Source organism: Schistocerca piceifrons, chromosome 4, assembly GCF_021461385.2.
Source record: "Schistocerca piceifrons isolate TAMUIC-IGC-003096 chromosome 4, iqSchPice1.1, whole genome shotgun sequence".
NCBI classification, from domain to species: Eukaryota; Metazoa; Arthropoda; class Insecta; order Orthoptera; family Acrididae; genus Schistocerca; species Schistocerca piceifrons.
The window spans coordinates 497,421,970-497,440,026 of NC_060141.1; the positions used below are offsets into that span (position 1 = coordinate 497,421,970).

General features: G+C 38.5%; 1 protein-coding gene across 3 annotated transcripts in view; it reads right to left on the reverse strand.

The window, feature by feature from the left end:
• LOC124796266 (F-actin-monooxygenase Mical) overlaps positions 1–18,057 on the reverse strand; it is a 554,406-nt gene that overhangs the window by 119,582 nt on the left and 416,767 nt on the right. For all 3 annotated transcript variants that reach the window (XM_047260379.1, XM_047260378.1, XM_047260377.1), the window contains one exon: positions 6,655–6,906. In XM_047260379.1, coding sequence (XP_047116335.1) covers positions 6,655–6,906 — 252 coding nt within the window. The remainder of the gene's footprint in view (positions 1–6,654; positions 6,907–18,057) is intronic.

Sequence of the window (18,057 nt, forward strand, 5' to 3'; positions counted from 1 at the left end):
GAGTGCAAGGCTATTTACAATTTGTACAGAAACCAGATGGCGGTTATAAGAGTCAAGGGACATGAAAGGGAAGCAGTGGTTGGGAAGGGAGTGAGACAGGGTTGTAGCCACTCCCCGATGCTATTCAATCTGTATATTGAGCAAGCAGTAAAGGAAACAAAAGAAAAGTTTGGAGTAGGCATTAAAATCCATGGAGAAGAAATAAAAACTTTGAGGTTTGCCGATGACATTGTAATTCTGTCAGAGACAGCAAAGGACTTGGAAGAGCAGTTGAACGGAATGGACAGTGTCTTGAAAGGAGGGTATGAGATGAACATCAACAAAAGCAAAATGAGGATAACAGAACGTAGTCGAATTAAGTCGGGTGATGCTGAGGGAATAAGATAAAGGAGTTTTGCTATTTGGGGAGCAAAATAACTGATGATGGTCAAAGTAGAGAGGATATTAAAATGTAGACTGGCAATGGTAAGGAAAGCGTTTCTGAAGATGAGAAATTTGTTAACATCGAGTATAGATTTAAGTGTCAGGAAGTCGTTTCTGAAAGTATTTGTATGGAGTGTAGCCATGTATGGAAGTGAAACATGGACGATAAATAGTTTAGACAAGAAGAGAATACAAGCTTTTGAAATGTGGTGCTACAGAAGAATGCTGAAGATTAGATGGATAGATCACATAAGTAATGAGGAGGTATTGAATAGAATTGGGGAGAAGAGGAGTTTGTGGCACAACTTGACAAGAAGAAGGGATCAGTTGGTAGGACATGTTCTGAGGCATCAAGGGATCACCAATTTAGTATTGGAGGGCAGCGTGGAGCGTAAAAATCATAGAGGGAGACCGAGAGATGAATACACTAAGCAGATTCAGAAGAATGTAGGCTGCAGTAGGTACTGGGAGGTGAAGAAGCTTGCACAGGATAGAGTAGCATGGAGAGCTGCATCAAACCGGTCTCAGGACTGAAGACCACAACAACAACAGCATGTAAAGGCTGCTATTGGTACCAATGTTAGCGTCCAGACACTTGTGGACAAGACAAAAGATGAAACAAAATGAAAACAGAAATGCCTAACTCTATTTTAAAGGTTCCTCAAGAACGGGAAATCCAGTGGGAGTGCCCCAATTTAATTCTTACATATTGCAAACATGAGCAATATAGTATCTGTCATGATGAGAAACAGATGACATTGTAAAATTGCACAATGCTCAAGGGCTGATACAATCCCTGTCAGATTCAGTACAAAGTATGAGGCTGAACTATCCTATGTTTAACTATAATCCATCACAGATCTCTGGAGCAAACTGTTCCCAGTAGTTGGAAGAAAGCAGACGTCACACCCATTCAAAACACTGATCCACAAAACTCCGTCTAATATCCTTGACGACCATTTGCTGCAGAATCTTAGAACATAATCTGAGATCTAATGTAATGAGGTTTCTTGATGCCAACCAGCAAGAATTCTGAAAACTTCAACCATGTGAAACTAAACATGCACTTTTCTCATATGACATTCTGAAAGCAAAGGATCAAGGAAGTCTGGTAGGTTCAATCTTTCTCAATTTCTGAACAGCACATCTGACTCAGTACAGCATCTTTAGCAGCCACGAGATTAAATAGCCTTGCCTTTGATTGGATAGGCAATGTCTGTAACAGGACTGTAATATAAGGTGGGGTTAGAGGGTATGGGGCATATTTTTCCTCTGGGTGATCCACAAGTGGAATGACCCAAAAGGTGTAAGTTTAGGAACAGAGTTGGCATATAGGTATTTACTACAATATTGTATACACTGACAAGGGAAACTCCGCAATACGATAACCTCAGATTTGGTGATAAAATGGCCCAGTGGATAGCCAATCTAAGACTGAACACAGATTAAGCATGAAAACAGGAAGAACGTATACTCAACTGTGGAAAAAGAAGCAATGTAGAAACATTGTATGGTTCAAGCTCAAGATGTGCAACATCAAGAAAATGGCAAGAATCACTGTGTTGTGGTTGTGTGGTTATGGTATTGGACTGCACAGCGGAAGATCCATGTTCAAATCTGCCTCGTGTCTCTCTTTCCCGCCCCTTCCTTCACAAAATCATGAACTTTCCACCCAGTCATTCACATCTGTTCTCCTTTGGTAATCTTGTCAATTGCCAATTTATACACTGCTTACAGAATATATTACAGCCACAAATAAATGTGATGAATTGTGAGAGCAGGTGAGACCCCTCACAGAACTGAAAACAACAAATAATGACACAGACACAAATTTGAATACAACTAACAGACACGTCAATGACTAGATGGACAGTTCATAATTTTGTGGGAGGAAAAAAAGAAAAACAATACACATGGGCATGAGGGAGATTTGAACATGGATCTCCCACTTTGCAGTCTAACACCCTGACCACACAACCATGACACCATGGTTCTTGCAATTGACTCAATGTTACACATCTTGAGCTTGGAGCATTCATTATTTCTATTTTGCTTCTTTTTTCACAATTTAGTAGTCCTTCCTCCTGTTTTCATGGTTGATCTGTATTCACTTTTTGATGGAACATTTTACCACTAAATCTGAGAGGGGGTGGGGGGGTGGGATGGGGAGTTTCCCTTGCAAGTGAGCAACAGAATAATTGAATGATGAGAGAAGGATTTTGGTGGTACAAGGTGATTTGAAGGTGGTTCTCAATAGAGCTAAGTAGTTGTGGCAACAGAAAGAAAAGGTGTAGAAAATCTGGTTCTGAAATAACTGAGTATGGTCTGCAAAGCTCTGAAAAGGTTAGTATGTTGAGTATATAGGAAGGCTTTCTCTGGGTGGTCAATAAACATATTGTCCCAGCAATGTGGCACACAAATACCCATGGCATTTCTGTGGTTTTTTTTTAATGTAAATTTGCAACTGAACAGAGAAATAATTTTGGCAATACTATCAATGGCCCAAAGGATTAGGAAGAAGGCTCGGTGCCAGGAAGATGATAGGAACTGCAGTTTTCCATTGCAGCAAGGCTACAGGCATGAGTGATATATATGCAGATGTTGGTGTCCACAAACGTAACATTGACATTGACTACCTGGATGCTATGACCGCGCAGTTGAGTGCCCCACAAACCAAATATCATCATCAAATATTGACTACCAAAAAGTCGGAGGTAATAGGACCGGTGATTGGAAGGCAATCAAGAAAGTTACTTGGATCTTGGGCATAGGAAGACAGACAGTGGACAACTGGTTGGTGATGCCAGAAACACAGAGCTACTTTCTGTGGGATCACTGTCACCTACACAATTTAGGGAAACCAAAGAAAATGTAATTCTCATACTGGGTGAATAGGAATTTGAATCTAGTGCTTCTCAAAGTCAGTTCAGTGTTTTAACTACTGCTCCATCTCGCCCAGTCCAGTGGCAGGAGAGAGATGTATTCAAGTGAAGATCTTGGAAGGTACCTAATGTTTAGAGGAGCTATCTGAGATCATGTTAAATTTATCAAATGGGATCATAGGGGTAAATGCTGTTAAAGAAAAATTTCAGGCAACTGGTGGAGACCCTCAGCGACATAGTCACTTGCTGTTGTTGGCGGTGGTGGTGGTGGTGGTGGTGGTGGTGAAACCTTTGTCTGTAAGAACAGTGAGCTGAGGGTTGGTTTTAACATAGTGAAACACTGTATCTCACACCAGCCCAGTTCTAACTCTCCTATCCTCCCCTCCTACACCAATCAGCCTGGGCAAGTCTTTGTAACAAAAGCCAGTGAAATTTACTGTGTTGTTATGTGTGTACATTCATCACTTATCACAGTTGAGTAGTTGCCTATCTTTATTTATTTCCTGTTTTCAAGAGTGGAATTTACAGTATCATAATCTGGTGCAGACTAGAGGTGTTCGATTTATAACTGATGAGTGAATGTTGTTAGCAAGCAAAAATTTATGTTCCTATTCTTTAAAAGTATTAAGTGTGATAAGCAAGAAAGCAATACTAAACATGCATAGTGCAGATAGACACAACAGAACTACACTATCTTCCTGATGATAGTGAAGGTCAGAGGATTAGAAAGAAAAAGAAAAGTTTAAACAAATTCCACAATAGTATCTATTATTAAACTCAAATCAATGAATATGCTAATCTTTTGGATACTTATACTTTTACCCTTTGCTTTCCTCAAAAGATCATTACACATTATGTTGCTTTGAACATTTGACACTTACAGTATGTCACATGTAATGTGACCCTCCAGTCTTTCATTAATAGTCCAAGATATGTAAAACCATCCATTAAGATGTACAAAACAAAGAATTGAATATTTTTTGTAAGGATTAAAATTCTCAACTTTTTTGTGCTTCACACCAGGGTAGTAACTATTATTTTTATACTTTTATGAACTGCTGACATGCGAGAGCTCTGGGAAGGAGCACACTGATTGGTATTGTGTCAATATTTGGAGTGAAAAATAGCCCAGTAATGTTCTAAAAGTGTAGGCTAAAGCTGTTGATACAGTGGATTTTAAATCCCACTGTAACAGTTATTGTAGTTAAGACTATAATGTGCCCGCAGATTTTAGGTTCCATGTAGCATGTTTCCCTACTATTTTCATAAAATATTTCAAAAAGTCGTAAACCAACATTATATCAGCAGTCTCCTCTTTTTAAGGTCTATTAAATTCTATTACGAGTGTTCATCATTCTATTGAAAAAACTTTTTTGTTTACACACCTCTGTAGATAAAAAAATTACAATTTTAACTGAATATGGTGAAACCCCTATTTCACATTTTTGTATGGTCTATACTTAAAAAATGCAGAATCAAGGAAAATTTTAAACCTCCCAAAATAAAAGCAAACACACATTAATTGGCGTATATGATTAAAAATTGCAATCCTCTCCAATACTTTGTATAAAATCTGTCTAAGTGGAGGATATTAAATGTACAATACAATGTTTATTCAATAACTTGTGGTAATGATTTTAATCAGTTCTTAAAAAATTGCAGATGTGTAACAGCAAGTAAAAACTCATCAAAAAATTGAAATTTGATTTGTCTACAAGGTAATTGAGCTATTTTCCAACGTGCTATGACCACAAATTTACGTTCAAAATGTGCCTTTGTGCTCACCCAGAAAAAAAGCAAGAATTGATGAACATTTTGAATTAAATAAAAAAGAACACAGTTGCTAAGTGATTAAACCATAAGCATAAATGCGGACATTTGCTAAATGACAAACTTTGTCATCATTGTTGTTATTGTTTAATGCTTTCCTTATGAGCCGCACTTCATATGCTCACCACCATGAAAGCGTTATTTTATGCTTCATGAGAGAAACAGAGACATCAAAAAATGAGTTTACTTCCCCAATTGACGTTACAAGCTTATTAGAAGTCAGCTCAGTGAATTTCTGTACACTGTGTAAAACGCAAATTTTAGAAAGCTCATGTACTACGGTTTCACTTCATGCCCTCTATCCTTGCTGCCATTCTTTATGATCTACAGTGTGTGGTATGCATGGTGTAAAGTATATATGTGAGTAGAACACGTAGTTGTTGCAAATGTATCTTGTCAGATTTGAACATGAAAGTCTTTAAAATGTGCTATTGCGAAACCCTTGTTCTATTTCCGTGTGAGATCTCTGTCACAGTACATCATCTGCATGAAAAGTATATTTTCAGCCACCACAAAATGCTTTCACCTCTACCTGCACTCTCGTCACTGAAGGGTCGCTCCTCATCTCCACACATTACTGTGGTGTAGTGGCTGCACTGGCTACTGGGTGACTTAACAAGTCGCAAGACAATGAGAATTCACTATCCAAACATGGCTGATGTTTCCTCAATTGTGACCGAGCATATTCTTCAAGACTCAGTGTTTGAATTTAAAAGGTTGACAATTGATATTGTTGCTGAATACAGTACATTGGAAATACATCGAAAGGATGAGACAGAGTTACAAGTGGCACAGGAAAAGATGGTGGCTGGACCCCTCCATCACCTAATGGCTCAGTCCGGGACACTTCACAAAAACAGTTGTTTTTCCATTATCGCTGCAACCTAGCAGTAGTTGTATCATAATTGCTCAGTGAAGCCAAATGTTGTAAGTTGTGTTGGCAGCACTGATCACAGATCATGTCTCTCCTCTCCACACTGGCCTAAAATATTCCTTTAACTATGCCACCACCCATGATGCGAACCATCTGTCTTTTGTGCTATTTATAACTCGTTCAGTCACATCAAATGTCAACAGGAAGCAAACAGGACAAAGTCAAGCAAGACATAAGTAAGAACTTAGAACTAAGATAGACATTACTAGGAAGAAATGTAAAATCAGGGAATTTTTAGCATTGATCTTACAGGTTTTTCATAGGGGTTACAAATATACGGTGTAGAATCAGGAAAAATGAAAAGCTGGAGAACTTAAAATTGAAATCCACTGTAACAATATATTCACTTCATTGCAAACTATAATGCTACAAAAACCTTATTGTAATATCTCGAACTTTTATGATACATCATTGACATCTTCGGCAGGTGCAAATTTTGTGTTCTCAAGTTCACTGTCTTCTGAAGGCTTCAGTTTCATTATTGTGGGTGTTTATTATTATGGGACACAGTGTAAAAAGAAGCACATAAGACAAAATGCCACCCAATAGCACTGAAATTAAGAGGTAATTTTAAATATTACACACCTTCATTTTATCCTTTGCTTTTGTGAACTTCAAACGAAATTTTCCATCTTTACTGTGGGATTGATTACTAGATGTTGGTGTCTTAGGAGGAGAAATACTCCCTGTAGAATCTTTCTTTTTATGAAAGAAATCTGAAACAGCTTGGATTAAACTCTTTCTCCGTTCAGGGTCTTTTGATTTCCTCCTTTCTTTTGTAATACTTCTGCTGTCTGTTGCAGAGGCAATCATGGAGTGTTCAGTATGCAATGCTTCCTGTCAAAAAGAAGAAAGTGAACAGTTTAAACAAATTAAGCTCTTTAAATTTTCAGATAATTAGCCACACTCCTTGATGAGGATAGAGTCCCTATCTTTATTGAAGTAAGTTTACTTATCTACATTGCAATATGAAACTAAAGATTTAAAACTGCCTTTCATGTAAGACACCACAGTCGAATTCCATTTGAATACAGTTCCTAAGTTTGTAGAGAAACATTGAGAAATAAAACTTCTGCAATTCTTTTTCAATTACTAACAAAGAAAAAATTAAGAAAATAAAAAATAAAAACGATTAGATTGTAAATGGAATGATGACTCATTCAAATCTGAAGTTTGGATGATTGTGTAGATCATAAAAAAAATTAATAAGTAAACTAACATGTACAGGAGAGTAACAGAACAGGAGAACAGGCTTACAACTGTTTCTGAACAAACAGGTAAATCTTTAATCTTAAAAAGACTTGCATTATGCAAACCCATCCCACCCCCCTTTCAACGGAAAAAATCAGCACTAATGGGAAAACCCTCAATGAGGCTCTACACATGAATTTTAATGGCTTCCAAGTACATAATAAACTAAGGTGGCACCAGCATGTCAGAAGGTGGATAATTAACCAAAAGGGTAAAGTTCTGCTTGCTCTTCAGTTACCCACAGTGTTGATCTGTGGACTCCATTGCTAGTGTTCTTGCACAATTTTAATCCACACTGTACTATTGCATAATCTTCTGAGGCAAAGAAGCTAGGGTCAAAAAGGTATTTACTCTATAGAAGTGCAATAAGAGTACTTTGAAATTTGATAGCCAAATATCTTGCAAAAGCATATTTGGGGAGCGAGGTATTCTTGCACTTACATGCCAATACGTATGCTACCTCATGGGATTTATACTAAAGATAGACTGTGCATAATGGGTTCAAAATATAATTTCTTATGCTTGTGCAAAAGTCTATACAGATTGCCAATAAACATTAGGAAGGAAGTAAAAAATACCCACATATTAAAAAGCAAAGTAAAAGAACACCACATTAACCACCACTATCATAATTTATCAGTACATTTAAACTCAAGGATGTAAACTGTGGCTAACTCTAGAGTTTATATTAAACAGATCTTGACACATAATTTTTTTTTTAAGTATTAGATAAAACAGTGGCTGAGTGACTCAGAGGAAGAGTGGTGGCTATTTACAAAGACATTGTTTTTCTCCTAACCCATATTGTAACACATCATTTTCTGGTCACAACTGGTCCTGAGTGGCATCAGGCCCCACTTCTGGTAGCGTGGGGAAGGGGTTCTTTCCAGGCTGGAGACAATGGGCTGGTCTTTACCGAATCCTTCTCAGTGATTTATGGTGGAGGTTGACAAAGTGGCTTCAAGGGTGAGTGATCTTCCCAGGGTGGGTGGTGTTTCCAAGCACCTGCTCTAATTAAAACTATTAAAATGTCTTGGTAGGTAACACTATTTTGCAGTACAGTTTTAGTGCAAATGGTAAATGGCCAACAAATTTAACTGTGTGCGACTACACGACTACTGAGACTGAGTGGCCAAAATGCCGAGCTGCTGGAGTTCACGAAATCAAGTAACTGGCTAACACTCCTTGCAGGGTGAGATGGCAGGTCGTGAGCACTGTACCATGGAGTTCGTGTTTTAAAGTATTTCACTGAAGTTGAGCATTTGTGAGCCTTCAAGATCAACAAAGCAACTTTTCAAATATGGAAAGCTTATAGGAATTGTAATTTTGTTCATGTGTGTGGGTCTGGATTTCTGTTTAGTTCTTCCCTGGGTTTCTTGGCAACCATTCCCTTTTAGTGAGTATGTAAGTTCTTGATATAAACGGGCATCTTAGATTGTGATGTAGAGCCATTAGCTAGCTGTATGGACTGTTCATTGAACGCAATGAACTAGGCAAGGCTTAAATGAAGTAAATATATTCTATTTGTTTCTGTGGAAATGTGAGTGTGGCGCTTTTGTGTAACATTTTCACTGTTGACTATATTGTTGTGGAAATTACTGGAAAAAGTAGGTAAGAGACAGTGTTTGAACTGGTAGTGCTGGCACTGTCTAGTCCAATGTTCAGATATTGGAATCTTTACGAAAACAGTTAGATAGCTACTAGGCTGTGATCACTGACAGTTAAGTAGTGAGAAATTTAATCCTGTCTCGCAGATCAAAGTAAGAATGACACCTCTTATTATACTGATTTTGCATGGGTGGCAGTGCAGAGAATTACTCTGGGTCTGCCAATAAATGTTTCCAGTTAAATCTGTGGAGCAGAATGTTGCATAATTTGTCTCAGGCACTGCATTTAGTCACAAGTGGGTCTGCAGCTGCAAGTAGGGTGCAACAAAGTCTCCAATGCATGGATAAAAGCAATGTGTCAATACATATGCTGAGTGATTCCCATAATTATAGTAAGAGTAGAATATCATGAGTCATAATTTGTGGAAAGGGTACTTTATAATGGCTGCCTGTTTGGTAAGTATTCAGGTAAATAGTGCCCATCATTTTCTCATTGCTATAGAGATTAACAGAAACTGGTGTTTGCTACGTTCATTACATATCCGTTGATTTGGATAATTTATTGAAGAACATTATCCTTCAGTGCTTGTAACATATGAAGTTCATTGCATTACATATGTGGTTTTAAATGGACCCATTTACATAATACAAAGGAGCAAGTGAAGAAACCGACTGTCCTTACATCTTTTTATGTAGCAGTTAAGAAAACTGTGTCCTACAACTGTCATTACTGCTATGACTGAGTAATTGTGGTCCTACCCTGCCAAAATCCTTCTTCTTGACAATATAATATACAACCTTCTATATATTTCCAGGATTTCAAATATGTTTACCACATGTCTATGGTATTGTATATTACTAGTTTGATGACAACCTGGTGGTTTCCTTTCACTAATGAACTGCCTGCATGAAGTTCCACATATAAAAATGCAAGAAAGTAAACTTTCATTGTTCTAAAGATTCCCTAAAATTTCCCATCTCATTGAGTTAACCATGCACATCACAATAATTTCTTAGCTCTCGCAACTGCTGATCATTTAATGATGTCAAAAGCTAAACAGAAGTGATTTCTGGTCGAAAAGAAGAATGTGCTTAATTTGACACATCAGCTTACACAGACAGAAAGGATTCATAAAAAAAGGCAGCCTGCACAAAGAAATTCTCAGGAGCAATGGAAAATCAATATGAACACACATCAATGCTTAGAAATTTTGAATGTATAAAAATTATACCCACTGTTGTTATGTTTGCCAGTATTTTTTATGTTACAATCATTTAAACAGATGCTCACACAAAGTACATTAGTGTGTCTGCAAGAGACTGTTGATATTGCAACAATAAAGCCCTTCATCATATGGTAGAGGTTTTACATTCATTTAAAATTTTCTAATGCAACTGCCTGATGTTAACCTGTGTAGTTGTGAAAGTGGTGAATACTAGGAAATTTGTATTTCATTATTATGGAGCATAAAACATCATTCAAGAATTTTTAAAGAAAAAAGTGCTTTATGACCAAGTTTAATCAGGAGAGGAGACACATTTAATAAAAACTGACCAAATCAAAAATAATTACTATCTGTTCCAATTAGGATAAATAAACCTGTAAATATGCATAAAATAAATCTGTAAATATGAGTGTTAATCAAGTAATGACAGAGAAACAACAAGCAGTGTTACATGTAGGCACAAGTGGAAGATGACATAATTCATAGGTTTCACTACCAGAATTTACTTTAGTCTGGCAATAGTACAAGATTTGTTGAAAAACAACTTTTCAAGATAGGAAGGAAATCATCAATGAAATTTCACAACAACCAATATTTGCAAAATTAATGCCCCTGGTACTGTACTGCAGAATATACTTTATAGCTTTGTATGAACCATGGACCTTGCCGTTGGTGGGGAGGCTTGCGTGCCTCAGCGATACAGATAGCCGTACCGTAGGTACAACCATAACGGAGGGGTATCTGTTGAGAGGCCAGACAAACGTGTGGTTCCTGAAGAGGGGCAGCAGCCTTTTCAGTAGTTGCAAGGGCAACAGTCTGGATGATTGACTGATCTGGCCTTGTAACAATAACCAAAATGGCCTTGCTGTGCTGGTACTGCGAACGGCTGAAAGCAAGGGGAAACTACGGCCGTAATTTTTCCCGAGGGCATGCAGCTTTACTGTATGATTAAATGATGATGGCGTCCTCTTGGGTAAAATATTCCGGAGGTAAAATAGTCCCCCATTCGGATCTCCGGGCGGGGACTACTCAAGAGGATGTCGTTATCAGGAGAAAGAAAACTGGTGTTCTACGGATCGGAGCGTGGAATGTCAGATCCCTTAATCGGGCAGGTAGGTTAGAAAACTTAAAAAGGGAAATGGATAGGTTGAAGTAAGATATAGTGGGAATTAGTGAAGTTTGGTGGCAGGAGGAACAAGACTTCTGGTCAGGTGACTACAGGGTTATAAACACAAAGTCAAATAGGGGTAATGCAGGAGTAGGTTTAATAATGAATAGGAAAATAGGAATGCGGGTAAGCTACTACAAACAGCATAGTGAACGCATTATTGTGGCCAAGATAGATACGAAGCCCACACCTACTACAGTAGTACAAGTTTATATGCCAACTAGCTCTGCAGATGACGAAGAAATTGAAGAAATGTATGATGAAATAAAAGAAATTATTCAGATAGTGAAGGGAGACGAAAATTTAATAGTCATGGGTGACTGGAATTCGAGTGTAGGAAAAGGGAGAGAAGGAAACGTAGTAGGTGAATATGGATTGGGGCTAAGAAATGAAAGAGGAAGCCGTCTGATAGAATTTTGCACAGAGCACAACTTAATCATAGCTAACACTAGTTTTAAGAATCATGATAGAAGGTTGTATACATGGAAGAACCCTGGAGATACTAAAAGGTATCAGATACATTATATAATGGTAAGACAGAGATTTAGGAACCAGGTTTTAAATTGTAAGACATTTCCAGGGGCAGATGTGGACTCTGACCACAATCTATTGGTTATGACCTGTAGATTAAAACTGAAGAAACTGCAAAAAGGTGGGAATTTAAGGAGATGGGACCTGGATAAACTGAAAGAACCAGAAATTGTACAGAGTTTCAGGGAGAGCATAAGGGAGCAATTGACAGGAATGGGGGAAATAAATACAGTAGAAGAAGAATGGGTAGCTTTGAGGGATGAAGTAGTGAAGGCAGCAGAGGATCAAGTACGTAAAAAGACGAGGGCTAGTAGAAATCCTTGGGTAACAGAAGAAATATTGAATTTAATTGATGAAAGGAGAAAATATAAAAATGCAGTAAATGAAGCAGGCAAAAAGGAATACAAACGTCTCAAAAATGAGATCGACAGGAAGTGCAAAATGGCTAAGCAGGGATGGCTAGAGGACAAATGTAAGGATGTAGAGGCTTATCTCAGTAGGGGTAATATAGATACTGCCTACAGGAAAATTAAAGAGACCTTTGGAATAAGAGAACCACATGTATGAACATCAAGAGCTCAGATGGAAACCCAGTTCTAAGCAAAGAAGGGAAAGCAGAAAGGTGGAAGGAGTATATAGAGGGTCTATACAAGGGCGATGCACTTGAGGACAATATTATGGAAATGGAAGAGGATGTAGATGAAGATGAAATGGGAGATATGATACTGCGTGAAGAGTTTGACAGAGCACTGAAGGACCTGAGTCGAAACAAGGCCCCCGGAGTAGACAACATTCCATTGGAACTACTGACGGCCTTGGGAGAGCCAGTCCTGACAAAACTCTACCATCTGGTGAGCAAGATGTATGAAACAGGCGAAATACCCTCAGACTTGAAGAAGAATATAATAATTCCAATCCCAAAGAAAGCAGGTGTTGACAGATGTGAAAATTACCGAACAATCAGTTTAATAAGCCACAGCTGCAAAGTACTAACACGAATTCTTTACAGACGAATGGAAAAACTAGTAGAAGCCGACCTCGGGGAAGATCAGTTTGGATTCCGTAGAAATACTGGAACACGTGAGGCAATACTGACCTTACGACTTATCTTAGAAGAAAGATTAAGGAAAGGCAAACCTACGTTTCTAGCATTTGTAGACTTAGAGAAAGCTTTTGACAATGATGACTGGAATACTCTCTTTCAAATTCTAAAGGTGGCAGGGGTAAAATACAGGGAGCGAAAGGCTATTTACAACTTGTACAGAAACCAGATGGCAGTTATAAGAGTTGAGGGACATGAAAGGGAAGCAGTGGTTGGGAAGGGAGTAAGACAGGGTTGTAGCCTCTCCCCGATGTTATTCAATCTCTATATTGAGCAAGCAGTAAAGGAAACAAAAGAAAAATTTGGAGTAGGTATTAAAATCCATGGAGAAGAAATAAAAACTTTGAGGTTCGCCGATGACATTGTAATTCTGTCACAGACAGCAAAGGACTTGGAAGAGCAGTTGAACGGAATGGATGGTGTCTTGAAGGGAGGATATAAGATGAACATCAACAAAAGCAAAACGAGGATAATGGAATGTAGTCGAGTTAAGTCGGGTGATGATGAGGGTATTAGATCAGGAAATGAGACACTTAAAGTAGTAAAGGAGTTTTGCTATTTGGGGAGCAAAATAACTGATGATGGACGAAGTAGACAGGATATAAAATGTAGACTGGCAATGGCAAGGAAAGCGTTTCTGAAGAAGAGAAATTTGTTAACATCGAGTATAGATTTAAGTGTCAGGAAGTTATTTCTGAAAGTATTCGTATGGAGTGTAGCCATGTATGGAAGTGAAACATGGACGGTAAATAGTTTGGACAAGAAGAGAATAGAAGCTTTCGAAATGTGGTGCTACAGAAGAATGCTGAAGATTAGATGGGTAGATCACATAACTAATGAGGAAGTATTGAATAGGATTGGGGAGAAGAGACGTTTGTGGCACAACTTGACCAGAAGAAGGGATCGGTTGGTAGGACATGTTCTGAGGCATCAAGGGATCACCAATTTAGTATTGGAGGGCAGCGTGGAGGGTAAAAATCATAGGGGGAGACCAAGAGATGAATACACTAAGCAGATTCAGAAGGATGTAGGTTGCAGTAGGTACTGGGAGATGAAGCAGCTTGCACAGGATAGAGTAGCATGGAGAGCTGCATCAAACCAGTCTCAGAACTGAAGACCACAACAACAACATTTCATTATAGACATAATGTTTTTAACTATTCTTTTTCTCAACAGCTTAATGCCTACAATCTCAATATAAACAGCTTAACACTGGTTTCATATCAGCTGTTATATGACACTGGTAATATCATGTGCGTCCCTCTTCGCTGATCAAGGAAACCTCATCAGTACATGGACTAGAATTGGCACAGGAGTTTTCCTGGGGAAACAAAGATAGGAACTTTATTGTCAGAAATGGTCTCAAGTAAGTAACATACCTTAGAAGAGAAAGAAAACAGTGCTATCTCATGAGTAGGGTGGTCTTCACATGAAACAGGAATAGATCTATAGTTTTTTAAGCAATTCTTCAGTTTTGGGAAGTTTGTATGAGTGCAAGGATCATCTAATCATGAACCTGTCTAGCAAATTAACTGAAAAATGAAAACAATCATGATATGGGCTGTGTATTTGTGTGGGGAGTCTGAATGGGAAGAGAGACATCTGCCATGAACTGCAAGAGCATAAAGAGGGAGTGTTTCACTAAAATGGAAGACAGTTGCTTTCTGTTTGCAGGATGAAATACAGAGTAATTTCCTGTTCTGATGGAGTGATACACCAAAGAAGATGGTGCAATGTTGAGAAAAGGAAGCCACAAACCGTACATGGAAAAACTGAAATGTCAAACATTACATGGTCCATCAACATTTAACAGCTACAACTTTTTTTATTTCTCTACTGTTACTCTGATTTGTACTTTTGTTGTTCTACATTCTGCCATGTTCTTACTTTCCATGTGTTTCCTCCAAAATCTTTCTTTTTTCTAACCTAGCATCTGCTCTTACTGCCACTGCTAATTGCCCACATTTTCAAATGTCATCTGTTGCTGGCTTTTACTGTGTTCCACTCCTGCCATGCCCCCCCCCCCCCTCCCCCCAATTGCCCCTTTCTCAATGCCATGCTACCCTACAACTTCCCTTTCTTTCTTTCAACTTATTTATTTATATTGATTATATCCAATTAGTTCAGTTAGTTACCTTTCCTTCAAATCTTTCGCCTATGTTTTACAGAATGCAGCACCTTGGAAGTTAGTGAATCCCTTAGCTTTCATATGGTTAATTATCACTTAGCAAACAAATACTGGGGCGTCCAGAAAAGTGTAGATATTCTTTGATAGTTAATATCTTTGGAACAAAATAACATATCGTTGCAATTTTGCAAGGTGGTGTAGTCCATTGTTTCCTCAACAGATCTTGGTGGACGTTTTCCAGCGGATGACAGTATAGCAATGAATGAAGTAAGATTGTGATTTGAGCAATGCAAAGCCTTATTGAAGTGGTACTGGAAGTATGAAAACATGACGGAGGTACAATAGCAATGGTGTAATGCATATAGAACACAGCTACCAACACTTACAAAAATATATCATATTCGGGATAAATTTGAAGCCGACAGTACTCTTCAGGATGTGCATAAGGAGAGGTCTGGCTGACCAAAACATCAACAAGTCCAGCTTCCAGCACTGCTGTGTCACCTCAACAATCAGTGAAGCAGGGTGCATGAAAGCAGGACAAGTCGATCAAGTATACAAAGAATTCTGAAGGCTGAAAAACGGAAAGTGTATGTTCCAAGATCACTGCACACTATGAACGATGACAACCCGGATCAAAGGATGAAGTGGTTTGAAGGCATGTTTCATGAGGGTGAACAATTTGTAGAGATGGTTATCTGGTCTGATGAGGCGCAATTAAAACTGAATGGTACTGTAAATCGTCACAACTGCATTTACTGGACTCCTGAAAATCCTCACATTCATGTGGACAAACATGTTGATCTACCAGGTGTTAATGTGTGGTGAGGTCTCTCATTGTACAGTTTGATTGGTTCTCATTGTACAGTTTGATTGGTCCATTCATCTTTGAAAGTACGGTAACTGGTGGGGGGTAGGAATATCAGCAATGTAGGAAAATATAGATTATTACTTACCATAAAGAAGACACGTTAAGTTGCAGACAGGCACAATTAAATATGCATTTCCATAAAGATTTCAGCCACAGCCTTCACCAGCAAAGAAGAACACACACCATTCACACACACAAGCAAACATACCTCATGCACACATGACTGCCAATTCTAGCATCGCGGGTTGGAATGCCCGGAACAGCACTCCAGCCCAAGATGCTTATTTATTTATTTATTATGTCTGCTTGTGTCTGTATACGTGTGGATGGATATGTGTGTGTGTGTGTGTGTGTGTGCGAGTGTATACCCGTCCTTTTTCCCCCCTAAGGTAAGTCTTTCCACTCCCAGGATTGGAATGACTCCTTACCCTCTCCCTTAAAACCCACATCCTTTCGTCTTTCCCTCTCCTTCCCTCTTTCCTGACGAAGCAACCGTTGGTTGCGAAAGCTAGAATTTTGTGTGTATGTTTGTGTTTGTTTGTGTGTCTATCGATGTGCCAGCGCTTTCGTTTGGTAAGTCACATCATCTTTGTTTTAGATATATTTTTCCCACGTGGAATGTTTCCCTCTATTATATTTATTTATTTATTTAGTCCATGTGATCTGATGGTACACAGTGTGTTCCAGATGTCGGAAAATATCAGTTAACATTGTTTACATATATTAACATAGGCCTATAGTATCCTAGTATATTATATTGGTCAATGTTTTCAATTTAAAACAAATAGCAAGATTACTGTTCTAAGTATTCATTTACAGAGTAAAAACAGTGACACAACAAATATGACTTCACAGCTTTGCTAAATTTTATGTTGTCTTCGATGGACTTAATACTAGTGGAAAGATTGTTGAACAGTTGGAGGCCCATGTGGAAAGCTCCCTTTTTACACAGTTGAGTGTTTGTACGTAAAACATGCAGATTTGCATTTTTCCTGATGTTGTGTTCATGTATTTCATTATTTTTCACAACTCTGTTATCAATTGGCACTATGTGGTTTCTGAAAAATTTTAGAGTCTCGAGGTTGTATAGGCAAGGCAGTGTAAGGATTTCCAACTTCCTGAAGATGGGTTTGCATGAGTCTCTGGGTTTGCTCCCAGTAATAATCCTCATTGTTCTCTTCTGGATTCTGAATGTGCTCAGAGCAGTTGGAGAATTTCCCCAGAATATCACACCATATTTTAGGTGGGCTTGTATGTAAGCGTAGTACACACTGTTGGCAGTCATGTATCATGAGGTGTTTCTCTTTGCTGATGAAGGCTGTAGCTGAAAGCTTTCTGTAAATGTCATTTAACTGTGCCTGTCTGCTACTTAACGTGTCCTGTTTACAGTAAGTAACTATAAATTAAACATGTTTGTGGCAGCAGTTTCTCAAAACTCAGTGCAATTTAGAAGTTGTGATAGTTTTTATTACTATTCACGCCTTCTCCCTTTTACTATGTACTGGGAGCACCAACACCTCCACCACCACTACTACTACTACTGCTACTCCTCTGTGTCAGTTTAAGCATTGGTGCCTATTTACTACCTACAACGATTTCTGTTTTAATTCTTGTGTTGATGATGTAATATGTACTGCATTATTTAAAGTAAGTGTGTTTTTGATATTCAATTCAGCCACAGAATTCAGTCATATTAGGATGACATTATGGTATTTCCCATAATCTCTACTGGCTGAAGAAGCTGCCACAGTAGGATATTACGCTTATATTCAAAAAAACCTTTTCACATTCTGGCCTGGTCATCCTGATTTATCTTTCTTGCATTTCTCCTGAATCAGTTCAGATGATGGCCCATTAGCTGGCCACAGACAAGAGGGTTTTAGCTACAGGCCATGGATATTTCCAACAGACTCTGGTACACCAGCAGTTCCCCCACCTACGGGTTAGTGAGGACACAGCCTTCAGCCATTAGCTGCACTTCTTGGAACTGGCGACAGTCTCCTCAGCTGAGTACATTCAGGGAGTTCGTGAGTTTTCCTGTGGTTTCCACATGACCGTAAGTTCTTGTTGCTCCCAGCATGGTGATGGAGCACACCAATCACAA